This window comes from Nerophis lumbriciformis, linkage group LG02 (assembly GCF_033978685.3).
Source record: "Nerophis lumbriciformis linkage group LG02, RoL_Nlum_v2.1, whole genome shotgun sequence".
NCBI classification, from domain to species: Eukaryota; Metazoa; Chordata; class Actinopteri; order Syngnathiformes; family Syngnathidae; genus Nerophis; species Nerophis lumbriciformis.
This window is the reverse complement of record NC_084549.2, coordinates 23,322,821-23,339,116: the sequence shown is the minus strand read 5'-3', so window position 1 is coordinate 23,339,116 and position 16,296 is coordinate 23,322,821. Positions and strand designations below refer to the sequence as shown.

At 38.8% G+C, this 16,296-nt stretch overlaps 1 protein-coding gene across 2 annotated transcripts in view; it reads right to left on the bottom strand.

Annotated features, from left to right (window-relative positions):
- map3k4 (mitogen-activated protein kinase kinase kinase 4) overlaps positions 1-16,296 on the bottom strand; it is a 48,798-nt gene that overhangs the window by 12,852 nt on the left and 19,650 nt on the right. Inside the window, exons 5-21 of one of the 2 annotated variants that reach the window (XM_061958911.1) lie at positions 15,363-15,515; positions 15,131-15,288; positions 14,928-15,044; positions 14,170-14,269; positions 13,969-14,052; positions 13,624-13,893; positions 12,175-12,324; positions 10,557-10,718; positions 10,239-10,372; positions 8,922-9,000; positions 8,759-8,837; positions 7,005-7,098; positions 6,602-6,724; positions 2,883-2,965; positions 2,736-2,816; positions 2,478-2,669; positions 2,328-2,398 (exon numbers count right to left, since the gene is read on the bottom strand). In XM_061958911.1, the coding sequence (XP_061814895.1) occupies positions 2,328-2,398; positions 2,478-2,669; positions 2,736-2,816; positions 2,883-2,965; positions 6,602-6,724; positions 7,005-7,098; positions 8,759-8,837; positions 8,922-9,000; positions 10,239-10,372; positions 10,557-10,718; positions 12,175-12,324; positions 13,624-13,893; positions 13,969-14,052; positions 14,170-14,269; positions 14,928-15,044; positions 15,131-15,288; positions 15,363-15,515 (2,130 nt within the window). The remainder of the gene's footprint in view (positions 1-2,327; positions 2,399-2,477; positions 2,670-2,735; positions 2,817-2,882; positions 2,966-6,601; positions 6,725-7,004; positions 7,099-8,758; positions 8,838-8,921; positions 9,001-10,238; positions 10,373-10,556; positions 10,719-12,174; positions 12,325-13,623; positions 13,894-13,968; positions 14,053-14,169; positions 14,270-14,927; positions 15,045-15,130; positions 15,289-15,362; positions 15,516-16,296) is intronic. The other variant, XM_061958919.1, reaches the window with a different exon arrangement.

The following is a 16,296-nucleotide window of genomic DNA, read 5'->3' as shown; positions in this document are numbered from 1 at the left end:
CACCATGGCTGATTTTCTCGGTAAATTCAACAAAACGTCACAAGGGAGTTATTGAGTCTGTTTAGCTGATTGGAGAGTTAGCTTCCACAGCTAGTGAGTCCATGACAATGACATTAGTGTGTGAATGTGTGTGAATGGGTGAATGTGGAAATAGTTTCAAAGTGCTTTGAGTTCCTTAAAAAAAGGTAGAAACGCACTATACAAGTACAACCCATTTACCATTTTATTTACTTCTGTTTTGTTTGATCAACCGTTTTACTGCAATGTTACAGGCACCATTTGGAAACAATGTTAATGTAAATGAACATTTTAAAATGTTTTCTGTGTAAATATCTAATATCATAACATACATATCTGCGGCTTAAAGTCAGGTGCGGCTAATATATGGGAATTTTTTTCTTCTTCTAACGCTGAGTGGGTGCGGCTTGTATACCTGCACGCTCCATAGTCCGGAAAATACAGTACTTCTTTGTATAAACAACTGTTGTGTTTTTACACTGCCAAATACTTCAATTAAGGACACTTATAACGTATGTGTAGCTTGTGTGCTTAGCTGATGTGTAGCTGCAAGCTCCTAGTAGCCTATAGCGTACCATGTTTACCTTTTGTAAATGATTTGAAAAGACCAACCATGTGTGTTTAATGGAGGAAATTCACTACAGATGTTAACTGGCTATCCAGCTTTGGACAAGAAAAACACACAGAGGGACTGCTTGCATCAGAGCTTATATCAGAGATTTTAGATGCAAGCCGATATCCACCCATACTTGGTTTTTGATCATATCAATTTCGGATCAGAACACCCTTAATTTTTACGCCGTTTATGTCCTCTTTTGCTTTGAAAATCATTAAAAATCCAGTGGTGTGCCATCAGGGCCAGCAAGGCCTTCTCACATAACCAGAAATCATGATCATAATTAAAGATTAAAGGCATTTGTAATTTACTTTCCCTAAATATCTAAAAGTATATGTCATATTATGCTCCTTGCAGCGATGTTGTTTTTAGTTTATAGTTTTTATCCAATCAGAATTCAGCTAGCTTATGTTGCCATGCTGTACCAAATCTGCCAGAAGCCTTCAGATTCAGCAATGCGGGCGTCCGTGCACTGTCAGTGAACGGACACAAACATTTGACAGACAGTTGCGACAGCCAATCAGATCACGCGGTGTTAAATAAATGGGTTGTACTTGTATAGCGCTTTTCTACCTTCAAGGTACTCAAAGCGCTTTGACACTACTTCCACATGTACCCATTCACACACACATTCACACACTGATGGAGGGAGCTGCCATGCAAGGCGCTAACCAGCACCCATCAGGAGCAAGAGTGAAGTGTCTTGCTCAGGACACAACGGACATGACGAGGTTGATACTAGGTGGGGATTGAACCAGGGACCCTCAGGTCGCGCATGGCCATTCTTCCACTGCGCCACGCCGTCCCTTGTTGTTGTCAGTAAGGCCTTGTATATGGCCTAAGGCAGATATATAGTGATGTTATGAGCCAGGTAACATAAGAACTCCATTACCCAGCATGCCACAGTAGTGAAGAACATGGCAGTAGCCCCGTTTAGGTTTAATGTAGACATTCCGGCAGCGGGATGTTTTTGATGAGCACGTTGTGGAGTAAACTTTAAGAACTCAGCCAACACGCCTCGTCTGCATCTTTCATGATTAGACAAGACAACACATATATTTGCAAGGCCATTTTCAAGAAGGATATTTAAAGCGAAACTACATCTTGTGAGACCATCTCGGCCCACCCTGGAAGCTAGCTCAGCTGTCGATGAAATGTGACTTCAGATATTTGATTTCTTTATTTTTTCACGTTTAAAATGTTTTTTGCAATTTTAATTTTGACAGTACCACATAAGATATATTTTAATTGCTGATGCGGGTTTATTGATTTTTAAATGCGCCAGAAAATAAGCCGTTTTGTACAATGCCCTGTAGTGCGTAAATGTGAAGTGAAGTGAATTATATTTATATAGCGCTTTTTCTCTAGTGACTCAAAGCGCTTTACATAGTGAAACCCAATATCTTAGTTGTGTTTCTGTATAGTATTTCTCCAGCAATGGTCATGTGGTGACATAAATGATGGTATTTTGAGAGGTAATCATTGAAGTCGGACGTCACTGAAGGTCTAGGTGGGAAACGCACGGCCCGCCACTGGTAAAATCCAATGTCACCAGAGGCTTAAAATAGGTTAGAATATACATTTAGCAACCATTTTTGTAAGAGTAAATCCTTTCAAAGTACAATACTATATAAACTTGGATATACTTAAGAGTAGTTAGAGTACAGCTTGTATAGATTTGCTGCCCACTAACCTCCTTCATGGCCATCAGCTCTCCAGTGTCCACATTGATGCAGGTGTACACTTTCCCATACTGGCCCTCACCTGGCGAACCAACACATCACAGCTTGTTTGCACCACAGAACATTTGACATTGGATGTAAAAAAACAAACAAAGTCGTACCGATTTTGTTACCCCTCTGCCACTTGAAGGTGACCTTCCTGAGGCCCACATGCATCACGTTGTCATAAGACTTGGGCGTGTGGCAGACCTGGCCGATGATGTTGCGTTGCTTCATCACGGCGTAGCGCTTGTCTTCAAACTTGCGGATGGAATGACGGACCGCCTCCAGTGGGCTGTGGCGAGCTACTGAGTCTGAACACAGGAAGTGGCGATGGAAAGGTGCACTCAAATGTCGCATTGGTGACTGGTGGGTCTCACCTTTGGATTGACTGATGAAGGTGCGGAGCTCCCAGCTTCTGCGTGTGCTGCTGTTGGAGTCGCCCTTGGGATACGAAGGTTCTAAAATTGGGACGAGAAGAGATTTAGGAAAAGGAGCATGAAGATAGTGGATGAAAGTGAGCTCACCTTCTCGGTCGTCTGTAGGGCTTGAATGCCGACTCAGCGACTTGAAACTGGACAGACGGTCGTTCTCGTGGAAACTGGATCCCCTTTGAGGACACAGTAGCCTATTAAACTTGCCATTAAATTAGGTACATGCACACAATCTAAAGAATAATGCAGTGTGGAGGTAAATAGGTGCTTGAAGCGCAGGTCATGTGACCCTTTAAAGCGGATGCATTCCCAATAATGCAGTCAGAAGGTTAGAGCTGGGCAACAAGTCTGACATGGTGCAGAAGTGGCGTCAAGAGCAAGAGGTTCGTGTTCTATAGCGCTAGAGAGCAGAATGTCACAGGCCCGTTCTTTCAAAGGGTTCCATTTTCACACAAAAGCACAACAATCACTTCCATTGACACAAGGTGGTTTATGTAAGAGGGTTTTTTTCTTTGTCATTTGAACACATGTTGAAAGTGGCAGAAAAAAACAATTGTTGATGTAAAAGGTTGACTGAGAAGTGCCTTTTTTTACACTTCATTTAGTCTTGTTTTAAACGTTTTTTTGTTCATATTAACTCATTGTAAACAATATTTCGTTTTTTTATCTTAATTTAAAGTTAATATTTTATCTCATGCATTTATTTTGTATTTTAGGACTTCAGGAGTAAAGTTTCCTCAACTGTTCATTTGTGCTTAAAAATGGAAATGTACTTATTAGAAAATAAATTAAATGGTCTAATGTAAAGAATATGTACAGTGTTTTATGCAATAAATAGCAGCACTTCCAATATGACTTTTTATGTAAGCATGGAAATTGATAAGACCACACACAATGCATTGCACATTTTGTATTTTTTTTAACTATTTATATATATTTTTAAAAAAAAAGGTCAGATCCTCTAATGACAACTTTTCTGCAATTGCATATTTCAAGGTTTCTACAGGTACCAGCAAGTCTAATTTAATATTCTAATCACTTTTTAATGCCACTTAAAATAAATGTAATGCCCATGTCCTACTGCAGATAGTTACGATAAATAGTCGCAAGCTTACAATTGTCTGTATGCACAGAATCGTAAGCTTTTGACAAAATGTTAATTAGTTGCAGAGTTTACATTAACTGTTACTCTCGAGCAAATTAGAAATTGGCTCACAAGACTGTTTAATTTATTTTATACACCAGAAGTTGCTTTGTTGGTCACGCCAAAGAAATTTTGCACAGTTAACTGCTGCCTGCATTTAATTAGGGACTTGTGATTAGCGAGTAGCATGTGTGATTTCACCGCGTTGATGCCCATTGAGCAAAGTTAGGAGGTTGTTTTGCACACGCTGCAAAACACCTTTCTGGGTTTACCACTGACAGGCCTTACCAGCGTTCACTAATGATGATGAAGAAAACAAAAAGGTAATGAAAATTTCTATCATAGACAAACATTTTAAAAATATAATATTATGCTTTTGTTTTATTTTTGTTCTACTTTCTTTTGTTATAACTTGAGCACATGTTTCATATTTATTTTGTTTATTTTTTCCTTATGTTAGTTTTGCTTCAATTTCTTAATTACGGTTTGAAAATTATAGACAAAAATCATTTCTATGTACATATTTGGAAAAAAGTATATAGGGACATGATTACTTGTATGTTCTGATTGTTTGAATATTATGTCTCATATTGCTGTTGAAATAAAGTTAGACAAAAAGAGCTGTGATTGGTCAGCTTGTTACAACATAATCTTCAAGGTTCACAAAGTCCAACTTCACGAACGTCTTCTCTTTTGGTTTCGAAACACAGTGTAACCGTTAGTTCAGAATGATTAGTTCCAGCTCCAACATTAAAGTGAATGTGGCTACCACTACGACACACTGGAAAACGTGTGGAATATAGCTCGGTTGGTAGAGCGGCCGTGCCAGCAACTTGATGGTTTCAGGTTCAATCCCCGCTTCCGCCATCCTAGTCACTGCCGTTGTGTCCTTGGGCAAGACACTTTACCCACCTGCTCCCAGTGCCACCCACACTGCTTTAAATGTAACTTAGATATTGGGCTTCACTATGTAAAGCGCTTTGAGTCACTAGAGAAAAGCGCTATATAAATATAACTCACTTAATTTCAAAAGAATTGCAAGTTGGTCCCGCCTGCTCATGCTGAAGCAAAGATTGTGGATTGTGTGACAAGAGGTTTACTCTGTGCATGTAATTCCACAGTGAAACATGCTCGAGCGCTCAGAGCATATCTGTATCCGTTTTGAAAGCCATAAATGAAGAAAAACACACCGACACAGCAATTTATCGATGACGGCAAAGTTGTTAAGTTAATTTCCTTTTATCGTACCATGAATCGATTTATTGACTATTGGTCCTGGCCTACAATTGTATGCATTTTTTCTAAAAAGATTTACATTTATTGCTTTTTAATGCCATTTAAGTTCTTATTTTTTGCAAAATCCATTTAGTGACTTTTAATTCTTTTTAATGACCCGCAGAAGCCCTGTATTTAATGTATGTGTAAAAGCTTAAGCAATTACACAATACAAAATGTTGATAAAAAGTGTCCATGAAATGAAAACAATAGGAAATGCAATATTTCCCCAAATGCAAACAAAGGGATTCATTTAAATTAGGCTCACAAATGCTATTATTATTGCATATTCTTACAAGAATGCCTTTGCTATCAATGGGGATGTATACCATTTACCGAAGCTGATATTCCTTACTGGTACCAATATTTATCAGCACAACTATCGCTACTATATTTAATTTGGTGTAATTAAAGATATTAAAAGACACATTTTTATTAACACCAGTAACAGTCTTTTCTCAACAGCTGCCTTTTTAGCTTTCAGCAAGTCCACTACGTTTGCAGTTCAAGGTAACTTTAACCTAAGGAGCAGCACATATGCATACAGTCATGTCGATGACGTGCCTTAAAAGGAAACTAAACCTACAATATTTACAAGTGCTACCTCGAAATAAAAAAATAAGAACGATGATAATCATTTGCCTTCATAAATGGTAGTGATACTGTAGGTCAAATGATCCTGAAGCATTGACACATTATGAAACACAAGGAGTGACACTGTGTGCCTCAATGCGTGTGTCACTTTAAAAAACATGTGACTGATACAACTGCTGTGTCGTTTGACTGTGTGAGGTAATTCTGATTTTATAGCACCAAATAATATCAATATTATTTTCCTATTTACAATTTGGTTCATTGACTAGGGTCGCATGTTTTATATTCCTTTCTGTCCAGCTATTTGTTCAAAAAATTAAATTTTCCTCACTATAAATTTCATTTGCAGGTCAAATGTAGTGATTTTTTTTAAATCAAGATAATGACAGCATTATTAAACAGAAACACAACATTGAAGCGGTGTCAATACAGCAAATGAGTGTGCCAGAAGCTCACTGAGGCGTCATACCTATTGCTAGTAAATAGGGATTCCAACAATTGCGAACCGGTTGGGGGCTAGCTACATTTCCAATCAAGTTACCATGATTATGTCATGATTGTGGGATGGTTAGCTCGATAAAAAAATACAGATAGCCGTATCATTTGTCTAGAATCTTAATGGTCCTCCTGTAATAATTGGTACTCAAAAATAGTGGCTCTCGGTATACGTCAGTTCTCAAAGAGTGCAGTACTAATTAGTGTGTTTGCATGTACAGTAGTATCTTATATTGGATTTTGTCTGTGGGGATTTGGGCCTTTTGTTTTCTTTTTAGCAGGTGATTTAGGGCTTGGGGGCTACCTGACATCATTGGGGGCGCTGCCTGGCGCTTTCGGGTTGCCGTGTTCCCCCTGGCCCTGCGGGATGGGCCGAGGGCCGTTTGGGAACAGCTGATTCCGCAGGTCGCAGGGGAGACTTCGAGAGCTGCGTGGTAAAAACAAACAAACTGAGGAGCTCTGCCTTGGAAATGAGGATCGTCTTTGGACGAATGGTTACGTGTGTGTGTGTGTGTGTGTGTGTGTGTGTGTGTGTGTGTGTGTGTGTCTATGTATGTATGTGGTTCACTAAATCACACGCACACACTTACATGAGCACACACAGACTCTGCCAGCACAGCAGTAGAGGTCAAGAGGTGCAAAAGCAGCGAAAAAAGCAGCACAGCTTTGACTTAAAAGACTAAAAAGTCTTTTTAGTAATCACAAACCTGAACCCTTCAGCATTGGGGATGAAAAGGTTTGGATTTGGTGGGTCACTGTGACAGCGAGGGACTTTGCCAGGCCGAGGACTACTTCTGGGGGCTTGGAAAGAAAGAGAAAGGTTTTACTAGGAAACACAATTCATGTACGAGGTAAAAACTCTTAAAAGAAAATTCCCTTCATTTACAATTTAGGTTACACAAAAGCGTTAAATTAAATTGTAATTGACTTACAATTAAAACTAAAGAAAAATATATTAACTATACATTTAGTGACTTTTTATATTTTTATAATAAATTAATTGGAAGTACAAATAAATAAATTGAAAGTATATCAAGTGGTAGAAAATGGATGGATGGATATATTCCCCAAAGCCGTACATTTTGAGCATATCTCCCGCCCTCTGATCTATCACAGCCAATCACATTACACATAGTTGGCATTTCCCTCGACTGACCAGTAAGATAAGACGTAAAAAAAGATGCCTTTACTGTCGGTAGTAAATAATAATTTCGAGCAATGTCGCTAACTTTAAGGCATATTTTATTATTAACAGGTCACGTTTAACACTTTGATATTGCAAAACTATTACTGTGTGTACAGCCTAAAATATTTACCGGTAATTGTAAATCTAAGAATTAAAGTAAATACTAGTTGGATACTATGTCTTGTATTTAGACAATGCTGTAATGTACATGTAAAAATGTTAAAATAGTATAGTCGTCCTTCGTCACATTGTGCTTAAAATATAGCAGATTAGTTTGAGATATTATTTACGGTAATTCTTTTAAAGCATATTCTACAATTTTTTGGTCCTAAATTTAGCATTTTCAAGCATAAAAATTGCTAAATAGACTAAAAATATCAGTCCTACAGTAGTATTAACCACAAGATGGGACCGAACCAATCAAAGTGTGCCGTTCAGCATCATGGCCACTGATTGGCTCAGCCTCAGGCAGCATTACTATATTGGATTAAAAGAGTGTAAAGGTGACTAAAGGCTGTAATTTTATGTCTACAGGGCTCTAATAATGTGGAAAAACATGAGGTCGCCAATAGATTTTGGTCTATGAAAATATTTAATTTATAATTAATAATTTCTACTAGCGGTAATTGATTATCGCGGTCATGTTCGGAACCAATTATTAGCGATAAAAGCGGGTTGACTTTAAACAGTATAATAATTAGTACACATTTTTTTTAAATGTAACAACAAATTGTACGTGGTGGCAAACAACAAAACATTTAACCGCTACTATACTTTAAATAATGTGTTTAATGTTTATTTAAATAAGCTGTACACAAAGGTGTTCTCTATACTATGCAAATAGATGTGTAGTAAAGAACATTTCGGTATTTCAAGAAGTTGTATATTTTCTACCAGTAATAATTTTTTTTTATTATGGGGATAACTACTTGACTTGTTTTTTAAAAAAAAGCATATTTATGTCATATTTTATAATTGTTACACTAAATTGTGGGTGTACATGTTATATATGTAGAATGAAGTTTAGGTTATATTTAATTTTCCATTTCAATAAATATGTGTATTGCTTCATCACGGGTGAATGCAGAAGTTGTAGCTTGCAACCTAATCTTTGACATCATCAACCAACAACAGTGACAAAAAAGAATGGGGACAGATCTGATTTGAGTCATATCGTCAGTGAAAAATTTGCAACGATTTAGAGGGCGTGGAGTCTGTTTTGTGTTCCAGCAAACTAGAAAAAACAAAGATCCAGAAAAGTAAGCAGCATCTCACCAATGTATAAGCCTGTGACCGGGCTGTGAGGTTTCCCGATCACGTGACCGATGCATTCATTCATCAGTGCTTGTAAATTCTAAATAAAAATGAAAGAAGACAATTTATGTCAGTCAAACATTACATTTCAAACATAATTAGAAGATGAGCCGCATGGCTTTACCAGGAAGTCGTCTTCTGGTAAAGCTGATATGAAGGCAGGTTCAATAGCCTGAAGGAAGTCAAAACCTTGAGTCGCCCACCTGTGGAAACAAGAAGCACAATTATTTTTCTTTCGCATTCAAATAGATTCCAACAAATGAAGTGTGCTGCTGTTGACATTTAAGGATTTATAACAGTTCAAATCAAGGTCTTGGTTGTACAAGAATGCAATTTGTGCAACTTATTATTGTTGCACCATTATTGTTGTGCGGTGTTGCCATGGCAGCGTATTATAGCAAAAACAACCCCCAAACCTCTCCAAAGCGGGCTCCAAAATGTGGAATTTCCATTAAATTTGAATTTGCTCCATCTCCACAGGATGTTGAATTGGAATTCACAGGAAGTGGAATTCAAGACATTGCAATTCAGAGAAATTATTTACAAAACACATTCTTTAAAGGTTTTAGCTTAAATACTACAAAATACTAGACAAACACCAAAACTAAACACAAATTCCCTCCATTTAAAATACCGTACATGGATAAATTCAAATATATTTTCCATCATTTTCCATAATTGAAATATATGTTAGCAATTTTCTGTACTTTTGTGTATGTTCAAATGTCTTAATAAATGGTCATTGTTAAATAAAAGGTTTTATTCAACACTAAGCTGTGCTGTTCAGTTATTTTGTTGTCTTACATTTATGTGCCTCATTAGCAAGTACTGTATTGTATGCAGTTCAAAGAGGTTAGATGGCAGTAGTGTATAGGCTACAGTGTTCCCAGGACAGCAAGCAGTCTTTGCCATGAAGTTGAAAGTGCCAGTATTTCCTTGTGTTGACTCCTATAAAGTGTTTAAACAGTAAGTATTGTATTCATTACACACCAGCTGTTTGATTGGAACGTGTTTTGACAACCAAATTTAGAGGTGTTGGAATCCCCATGGAAAATAATAATGCTAATGCTATTCATTACCGTGTGTATGGCAAATCCAATGTAAAAAATGATGTGTTTATACATACATAAACACATAAATATATACACGGTACACGCACACACAAAATATATATATACATATATACATATACATATATATATATACCGTATATATATATATATATATATATATATATATATATATATATATATATATACATACATATATATGTGAATATATACACATAAATGTGTATATATATTGTATATTTTCTCGTGTTTTTGCATATATACAAAAAAAGTGCAGTTCTCCTTTAAAGGCTGGACCCCATACAATAAAACCAAAAAGTGTTTGAAATTAAGCGTGTTAAATGACATCGGACAGTCGGCGGCTACAGTACCTCGGCTTGGTGCCCCGGCCACTCTCGCACTTAGTCAGGACGTACGTCATCCACTTGCGGGCGAAGGCTATGTAGCGTTCGCCTATTCTCTGCCTGTACTGCCCTGACATGAGGCGTACCACCTCCTTGTGGTACTGTAGACAACACAAGGCAAATGTTACACAGAAAGTACATGGATGCAAAGAAACATTCATTGATTCCATTGTATTACTTGGTTTGTTATTAGCTCCCAGCTATGGAGTTGCTATCATTATTAAAGCATCAAGTCATAAATCCTGTTTTTACACTCTTCAGCCCTTTGAGATTGCATCTCTTTACCTCAAAGGCAAAGTTGTATCCCTGGATCATCGCCTCTCTGTAGTACTGCTGCAGAGTGGCCGACTCGGACTCCTCTACCTCAGCCTTAAACTCGGTCGTGAACATGTACTCCACTCGATCGATAGCAGAGCTGATCTTTATGCAAAGCTGCAGGGCTTCGTCCTGTGTTGGGCAACATTGGGAGCAGAGAGACGAGATGGTGAGCGTGCACGAAACGACAAGTCGCATCAATGGTTAATGGATTTTACTTGTATTGCGCTTTTCTACCTACAAGGTAATCAAAGCACTTTGACACTATTACAACATTTACCTACTGATGACGCAGCATCAGGAGCATCTGGGGGTTCAGCATCTTGCTCAAGGATACTTCGACATGGTCACAGGGGGACTAAGTATCAAACCCAAAATTGTTTTTCTTTCATTTATCCGTAAGTTATAAAAATTAAGTCATAAGTTTGGATAAAATAAATTTTGCGGTAGACGTTTAATGATAAGGTTGTTTGAATAAAATTAGGAATGTGTAACACAACCTACACCCCCTTGCAAAAAAATCGAAATGGTTAGTTCCTTCTGGTAGTGTAATACACCCGACTGGTAACTCAACACAGATGTCATAACAACATCAAAGCTCACATTAATGCATTCACAAACTGTTAAACAAGTTACAACTCTACTATGCAAAGCCAACGCCGTTCATCAACAACACCCAGAAACATCGCCGGCTTCGCTGGGCACGAGTGTGCAAAGTGTTCTGTGGTCTGACGAGTCCACATTTCAAATTGTTTTTGGAAACTGTGGACCTTGTGTCCTCCGGAAAAAAGAGGAAAAGAACCACCCGGATTGTTATAGGCGCAAAGTTCAAAAGCCAGCCTCTGTGATGGTATGGGGGTGTATTAGTGCCCAAGGCATGAGTAACTTACACATCTGTGAAGGAACCATTAATGCTGAAAGGTACATAAAGGTTTTGGAGCACCATGTGTTGTGATCCAAGCAACGTTATCATGGACGCCCCTGCTTATTTCAGCAAGACACGTGTTACAACAGCATGGCTTCTTAGTAAAAGAGTGCGGGTACGAGACTGGCCTGCCTGTAGTCCACACCTGTCTCCCATTGAAAATGTGTGGCACATTATGAAGCCTAAAATACCACAACGGAGACCCCGGACTGTGGAACAACTTAAGCTGTACATCAAGCAAGAATGGGAAAGAATTCCACCTGAAAATCTTAAGAAATTGGTCTCTTCAGTTCCCAAACATTTACTGAGTGTTGTAAAAAGGAAAGGCCATGTAACACAGTGGTAACAATTCCCCTGTGCCAACTTTTTTGCCATGTGTTGCTGCCAATAAATTCTAAGTTGATGATTTGCAAAACGTTTCTTAGTTTGAACATTAAATATCTTCTCTTTGCAGTCTATTCAATTGAATATAAGTTGAAAAGGATTTGCAAATCATTGTATTGTGTTTTTATTTCCGAATTACACGACGTGCCAACTTCACTGGTTTTGGGTTTTGTTTATGAGATGAAGTGAGGGCATTTCTACAAACAACAGATATGAGTAGAGCAGATAAGTGTGTGTGTTTCAAAGGTTGAGAATCGCAGATTGTGGTTATGTAAGCACCTTGAGCTCCTCCAGAGCACCGGCGATAAGAGGCTGACTGGATGTTTGCTCGCGGCTAAGAGTGAGCACATCCTCCATGGACTGCTGGACGGCCTTCCGCTGAGCCAGCAGATGAGCAGACTGCATCACGATGATGAGCACGTTCTCCACCTGTGATCACAGTGACAGGTGGTGAGGAAAGTGCAAGAAGGTTGTTAGGGGTGAGAGTAAGGCACAAATGGGTGGCTGTCTCGAGGGCGCTAGCATTTTAAAATTGGTAAAGACATTAATGTGTCGTATTTAGGGATGTAATTATGTTAAAGTTTAATATCAGAGTTATAGTGACCAAAATTATCACTTTACCATTGTTATTGTGGTATTGTTGAATGTGCTCGAAAAGTACTTATACACACACTGAAATCTTTAGATTTTTTTAAATAACTAACATAGACCCACTGTAAGAAAGCCCACTATTTTGCATGTTTTATGTTTATGTTTAACTGATAAGAGTGTTCTGGCGAGCGTTGTATTGACCTACTATGTTCAGCGGTCATTGAACACATCTTAAAAACACCACTGTGTCATATTCCTTTGAGTATATTATTTTGTGCTAAGACAGCACAGCTTGTAAGTTCAATGTGCACAATTAATGGGTTGTACTTGTATAGCGCTTTTCTACCTTCAAGGTACTCAAAGCGCTTTGACACTACTTCCACATTTACCCATTCACACACACATTCACACACTGATGGAGGGAGCTGCCATGCAAGGCGCTAACCAGCACCCATCAGGAGCAAGGGTGAAGTGTCTTGCTCAGGACACAACGGACATGACGAGGTTGGTACTAGGTGGGGATTGAACCAGTGACCCTCGGGTTGCGCACGGCCACTCTTCCACTGCGCCACGCCGTCCCTTAAATAGCTTACTTTCTCAGACACAAAAGTGTTTAAATAAGTTCAGATTGGGGTATGTTGTTTTTTAATGGGGGGAAAAATAAATAAATAAAAAATTAAATTAAATTAAAAATAAATGGGGAAAGACGATAATGTCTCTTCTATTCAATGTTGTCATTTAAGATAGCAAGCAAGTGCCAGTCCATCTGTGGGTTTATCAAAGTGCAGCTATCAATCAATGTTTTTCGATCATTTTTATTTTAAAACTGTCATACTAACCATTGAGAGTTTTACCGCGGTTATCATTACATATCTACTTGTATTCATGTTAGGATTTAAGCTAGCTAGCGAATAGCCAGCTTCCCCAGTGCATGAGCGGTATCACTGGTGTGTGGGTTTAACGAGGTCCTGTTATCAATAACGGTTTTTCTATCATTTTCATTTGAAATGGTAATGTTAACCGTTGAGAGTTTTACAGCAGATTTATCAATAATACTTGTGGTCGTGACATCCCTAGTTTAAATAAAAATGTAACTTTAATTCGGTGACACACTGATAAGTGGCTGACATACTATACCTTCATGGCCCTCAGAGTGTCCACTGTTTCCATTTGTGGGACCAGTTTGAGCAGCTCTCCATCCCACTGAGCCCAGTCAGAATCCGCCATCAAATCCCCGCTGCGGTGCTTGCTCATCAACAGGTAAGCCTCATCCTCGACCAATTCATCAGGCTCTTTAGAGCAATCTTTACCCGCAGCAGCATTGAGGAGCTGCAGGATGAGCGGCCTCTGAGCCAACAAGCCGCAGGGAACAAACACCTGCAGCTCCTCCAAGCCGGGAATCTGAACCTGAGGGTGGATAAATGTGTGCTTTTACTTGAACGTCACCCCACAGAAAGATGAGAAGTGACAACCAAAACACACCTTGACATAGCTCCTTTTCTTCAGAGCCTCTAGGAGGGACGCCACCCCGTTAGTGATGTTGAAATCTGCAGCAACCTCCAAATCCTGCCGGCAAAAACGACGCAAGCAGGCAGTGAGAAGATAAAGTCTCAAGATGGCAGATTGTGCGGAGTCACTGTCGTGGCAGCTCTATTGCTCGACAACAGCACTGCAGACTCTCACCTTGCGAAGCATTTTGGCAAAACCCAGAGCCTTGGATGCACGTTCTCTGGCCTCGTGGAACAGCTCCTTCAGGGACCGACTCGTCTCGATCACCGACCGCCTTGGAGAAACACATAGAAATATTCACACCAAAAACATTGACCAGCAACACAATCACATGAGAGCTAATAATAAAAAAAATTGCAGACACAATGTGTATTATTGTTGTCGTTTGCATATCATGCACACACTGCAAATTAATTGCCACTTGCCAAGATTTAAAAGTGTATTTCTAAAAATGTCCCTAGTTTTAAGAGCCTATTTTTAGTCATTGACTTTATGCATCATAATCTTAACTTTAGCATGAATAATTATGTTTTGTCTATCATAGTTTAAAAATCTTAAAATTTTGAAAATAATTATTCAAATATGATATTTTGGTTTTCCCAACAAATAAAATCTGTTTTATGATCCCAAGGACGTTACATTTAAAAATTGCCAGTTGAGCAATGCTTGTTTTTAGAATAAAAAAAAACATTTTTATCTTAAAAGTCCTGCAGGTTTCAACATGTCACATAAAATACTAAGACTTTTTAGGACCATACTGAAAATTATTTAAGACCATTTCACATTCACACGGACAAAAAAGTACAGAGACAAAAAGGAAAATCAAAATTTGTCAGCTCTTTTTGGCAGTGCATAAATGACATCATCAAACTATCTTTTTGCATTTTTCAAGGCTTATATTGGTGTACCTAATGTTGTGGCCGCCACCTTACCTGATCTCATCTGATGCGGTGCTGTCGTCGGCACTTTCCCAAAACTCATTGCCGCTCTTTTGTAGCCCAGCGTCAAGGAACTCTCCGGTGGATTTGAGCAGCATCCCAGCAATGTCGCTGCAGAGCAAAAACAAAATACAGTTGATTTGTACCGTATGAACGATGAAGAGACCTTCAATTGGTGCAACCGCACGCAGGCTAACCAGAAAAGCTTTCCAGACTGGGCTTCACCCCCGCGGATGTAGGGGGTGATGTCCTTGGTGAAGTGCCACTCTTCCTCCAGAAGGTTCTTCAAGCTGTGAGAGGCCTGTGGCAGCTGCTGCAACATCTGGATCCAGCTGTGCATGTAGTCAAAGTAAACCTGGAACACAAACAATACCGTTCTCAAAGCGCTCAGGCTAGCGGCGGCCAACGGTGGTAGTGACGCCATCTTACCACGAGCATCTTGTGCAGATCCTCCTCGAACTCGTCGATGTTGGCGTTGGTCTGCAGGCCCTGAGCATCAGTGACCACGCCGCGCAGCATGAATTGATAGTACTGCTTCATGAGGAGGCCGCCTTTCAGAACCTCTTTGCACTCACGCACCAACTGCAGGACACAAGTGAAACGCGAAGATGTTAGCATGAATGATAGAGTGATAAGATGATTATGGATCCTACGATCAGGTTTTTATGCGGTCGATTCCCAGATACCAATAACGGTCACATGTATAACCTGTAAATTGTTCAATGTTTTTATGGTGAGTGCTAACAATAGCACAATAACTAGTTCCTTACTTTCTCTTGTTAAATACAATTGTTTGAACAAAACAAAGCCAATAGATAGAGGTGGGAATCTTTGAGCACCTCACGATTCGATTACATATCAGGAACTACGATTTGATCATTGATGCATTAATAATTTATATATATTGATGCAGTTTTACATTTCTTTTAGTTTAACTAAATAAGCATTTATCACTTGCAACTTTAACAAACAGTGCATTTGTAATAAGAAACAGTAATTCTCACATTTACTAAATTATTGGAAATGTGTGCCCTAAAATAAAGGAGCTGGTCGGATCTCTCGGTGGGGTGGCTCGTTGCAGTCAGCCAAATTTTAGACCTGTCTGCAATTCTTTATTTACAATAAATCAATAAATCATTGACGTGTACTAATCGATTTTATAATCGTTTATGTCCGAATTGCAATGCACATACAAATCGATTACTTACTCCACCTCTACCAATAAGGTAACTAAACAAAACCAAAAACTACTATAAACTACTCATTTAAATCCTTGTTTGCCCTCCAGCGTCTGGAGAATTATTCAGAGTTTGGAAACATTAACAAACATTTTTTTGAGACAATAAAAATATCCATTTAATCA